At 40.4% G+C, this 4351-nt stretch overlaps 1 protein-coding gene across 1 annotated transcript; it reads left to right on the forward strand.

Annotated features, from left to right (window-relative positions):
- Nucleotides 1-569: 569 nt before the first annotated feature.
- LOC113359149 (uncharacterized mitochondrial protein AtMg00810-like) lies at nt 570-1788 on the forward strand. Its single transcript, XM_026602826.1, has 2 exons — nt 570-795; nt 947-1788. Exons 1-2 carry the CDS (start codon nt 570-572, stop codon nt 1786-1788), a joined length of 1068 nt encoding a protein of 355 aa, XP_026458611.1.
- Nucleotides 1789-4351: the final 2563 nt, after the last annotated feature.

Genomic DNA, 4351 nt, shown 5'->3' on the forward strand with positions numbered 1-4351 from the left:
CCAATCCTACTCCACAACCTTACACACCACCTCACAGACGCCTTAATTCTCTCCACACCTGCCCCACAACAGTCCCTCCAGCTTCCGCCTCTTCACCTTCCCCACCACAAAACCCTCTTCACCTTCCCCACTACAGTCCGTCTCTTCACCTTCCCCACTACAGAACCCTGTCGCCACCTCCTGCTTCCAAACTCCCTTCTACAGAAAATCGTAAAACTTCCTCACCTCCAACTATCACTCCCACTATTGTGTCATCCCAGCATAAAGCTTTATCGCCACCTCCTACTTCCAGAACCTTGTCGCCACCTCCTGCTTCCGCTCTCCCTTCTACAGAAAATCGTCACACTACCTCACCTCCAAATATCACTCCTACTACAGTGTCACCCTCAGCCACAACACCTTCGGCTCCTACCGTACCTACAACTCCTTCTAGACCTACCACTCGTGCCTCTTGTGGTATTTACCGTCCTATCAATCGTCTTAACCTTCATGTCCAAACCCTTCGTCATATCTCTCATCTTCCTCGTTCCCACTTGCATGCTCTTAGGGACATAAACTAGAATGCTGCCATGAAAGACGAGTACAATGCTATGTTGAAAAATAATACTTGGGAACTTGTACCACGACCACGTGATGCTCATGTTATTCATTCCATGTGGTTGTTTCGTCATAAATATAATGCTGATGGATCCTTACAGCGGTACAAGGCTCGTCTTGTTGCCAATGGCAAATCTCAACAAGTTGGAGTTGACTGTTTTGAAACGTTTAGTCCGGTTGTTAAACCTGCTACTATTCGTACTGTTCTCACTATTGCTACATCATGATCTTGGACCATACATCAACTAGACGTCAAGAATGCTTTTGTTCATGGTGATTTAACCGAGACAGTATATATGCATCAGCCTCCAGGATTTGTTGACCCTGATCACCCGGATTACGTATGTAGATTACGTAGATCACTCTATGGCCTCAAGCAGGCTCCAGATATTTGCCAAGTTTATAACAGGTTGTGGTTTCCGCAGTAGTGTATGTGATCCCTCACTTTTTGTTTATCAATCAGGATCCGAAATGGCATACTTACTTTTATATGTTGATGACATTATTTTGACTGCCTCTACTGATGCTCTCATATGCCGGTTCATTGATTTGATGAAGAGAGAGTTCGCTATGTCTGACCTTGGTCCACTACATCATTTTCTGGGCATCACTGTTACTCGTTCATCCACAGGATTATTTTTGTCTCAGTCATTATATGCACATGACATCATTGCGCGTGCCTCCATGACAAAATGTAATCCAGTGGCTACTCCGGTAGACACCAATTCCAAGCTCAGTGCTACCTATGGCCTAGATTTTTCGGATCCCACTCTATACAGAAGCCTAGAAGGTGCTCTTCAGTACCTCACCTTTACTTGGACAGATATTGCATACGAAGTTCAGCAGGTATGTCTATTCATGCATGACCCTCGTGAGCCTCACATGCATGCCCTCAAGCGAATCCTTCGCTATCTTCAGGGCACCATCAACCACGGACTATTTCTCTCGGTTTCCACTATTTCTGGCTTAACATCATACTCTGATGCTGACTGGGCGGGTTGTCCTGACTCTCGACGATCGACATCTGGTTTTTATATCTTTCTTGGTAACAATCTCATCTTCTGGTCCTCCAAGCGACAAGCAACAGTCTCTCGATCCAGTACTGAAGCTGAATACCAGGGAGTAGCAAATGTGGTTGCTGAGACAACATGGCTTCGCAACCTTCTTCTAGAGCTCCATCTACCTCTATGACGTGCTACCATTATTTACTGTGACAATAGAAGTGCGATATATATGTCTGGAGATCCTGTTCAACATCAGCGCACCAAACATGTGGAGATTGATATACATTTTGTTCGTGAACGAGTTCGTATTGGTGCCATTCAAGTCTTACACGTCCCCTCTGAGAACCAGTATGCTGACATCTTCACCAAGGGGCTACCTCGACAGTTATTTGTTCGTTTTCGTTCTAGTCTCATCGTCTGTTCCTCTCCCGCTCAGACTAAGGGGGTGTAATAGACTCTATATTATCCTGTTACCTTATTTACCTTTAGGAGATTATCTCCCTTTACTTTGGCTGTAATGACAAAATATATTATTGAGGTTTTATTATATATTGAGGCCCTGGAGAACATTTCTCTGCAAAGGAATTATCATCAAATCCAAGAGTTTGTTATGTGATTGACGATGAAATTACAGCAGTATTTATAGGGGCTTGCGGTTGTGGTATTGAGTTTTTTTTTTAATGACGTGGTTGTAAAAATTCTATTGGCTTGCTTCCGAGTCCTGGAATACCAAAAAAGAAAGAAAAAGAAAAAAAGGATCAGTTTGGGTGTTATCCAATCCGAGTGGTGTGATAATTCAATACTAGAGAAGAGTATCCCATCATCCTTTAATTTAGTTTGGGGATAGTCAATCTAATTGGGGATATAAATTACTATATCCTCATCCAATATTGTCTGATAAGGGATGTTCTTTGGGGGAGGTAATACTAAAATACCCATTGGGTTAATTAAAACATTATGAAAAGACTATACTACCCTTCCCACAAAATAAAAATCTTAAAACTTAAAATCAAAAAACCAAATTATATCCCCCATTTCATCATCTGTTCCAGCACACTCTTAGGTTAGGGTTTCGAAAAAAAAATCTTCATCGTTCTTCATCCTCAACACCATAGTTCTTCATCGTCGATTCAAAAATATCTTCGTCGATTACCATATTCTATAACCATGCTTCCATGAAAGAAACCCAATCCCAATCCGAAATCGAAATCAAAATCAGTAGCTCAACAAAAACAAGAAGAAATGATCAATCAGATTGCTCTTGAAGAAGAAGAAGAAGAAGAAGAAGATTCAGACAATAAAACTCTCGAAGAAATGACTTATGTGAGAAGTTAAGTGATTCTGAAACGTTTTATAAGTCTTTTAATCGATTTAAAGAAGTGTGTTTAGGTTATAATCGCAAACCCTAACTCAAACAGTTGAATTACAGTCAATTCCGACATTGAAATTAGTATGAGTACAATGCCGGTAACCAGTTTCAGCATTGAATTTAATATGAATACAATGCTGGCATGGTGTCTCGGCATTGGATTTAGTATGAATACTATGCCTGCTAGAAAACTAAAATCACCTAAAACTGAATGTTTAATCCCGACATTGATATTAGGATGAATACCATGTCGTAACCATATTTTTTACGTGTATGTCGGCAATGGTCTTTTGGTATACATGAAAAACCTAGGAATTATCTAAGGCTACCGGCATTGTCGACATTTTTTTCACCTATTCTGGCTTGGTGTCCCGACACAGTTTATTTTTAAATTACAATGCCTTTTTGTGGTATAGGCATGAACGGTTTTTCGTTTAAAAATGTCGGCCCTTGTGTTTCAATGCCGTTATTCTGCATTTCTATGTCGGCATCTAATATGATTGTTAGTTGTCTTTTATTTATTTCGTGTGTCTTTTGATATAGGGCTAAAACTAAGGAATCTAAGAAAGGGAAAACTAAAGATGATGGCATTAAGAAAAGAAAGAAGAACGCTCTTGGTACTCCCATGTCTTTGAACTTAGTCGCAATAAGCGTTTGGGGGCAGGCCCTGCAAGAGGGAAATATTGAGAGAGTGGTGAGGACCATATAAAAATTGTAATCCGTGAACCTACTGGAACAGTTGATGATGAGCATGATGAAGAGGAAGATGAGGAGGTTGATCCAAGTCAATTAATAATTCAAAATGAAGTTTTAGAGGAAGACGGTGGGCCAAGTCAACAACCGACACAAGGTTGTGGGAACATTATCTAAATACCCCTCAAAATCTGCCCCTTCAAATATACCCTTATTCAATTTTTAAAAATACCCCTACCTTCTAAAAAATGGAAGCAACTACCACAAGTTGCTTTCAGAAGCGGACGCAACTAGCACAAGTTGCTTCCAGAAGTGGACGCAACTTTATACAAGTTGCTTCCAAAAGTGGAAGCAACTTTCTCAAATTGACTCCAAAAAAATTATTTTTTACCCCTCGGGGGTATTTGTGCAAGCTCAACAAAAATGGAGGGTATTTATAACATTCCCACTGAAGGGGAAAAACCGGTAGAAGGAGATCAAGAGAAGAATAAAGTAGTCAAAGTAAAGGTTCGCACCTTCCTCATTATGATGAGTTAACTGACCTTGGTGGTGGTAAATTTTGGGGTTAAGCTTCCGATCTGATACTATTATTTGGCTACAAGGACACGTGGGCTAGTACTATCTATCAAACCTATGTAAGAATTTTTATCTTGTGCATATGTATTGTTTTGTATTTATGTAAAATCTC

The sequence above is a fragment of the Papaver somniferum genome, chromosome 3 (assembly GCF_003573695.1).
Source record: "Papaver somniferum cultivar HN1 chromosome 3, ASM357369v1, whole genome shotgun sequence".
NCBI classification, from domain to species: domain Eukaryota; kingdom Viridiplantae; phylum Streptophyta; class Magnoliopsida; order Ranunculales; family Papaveraceae; genus Papaver; species Papaver somniferum.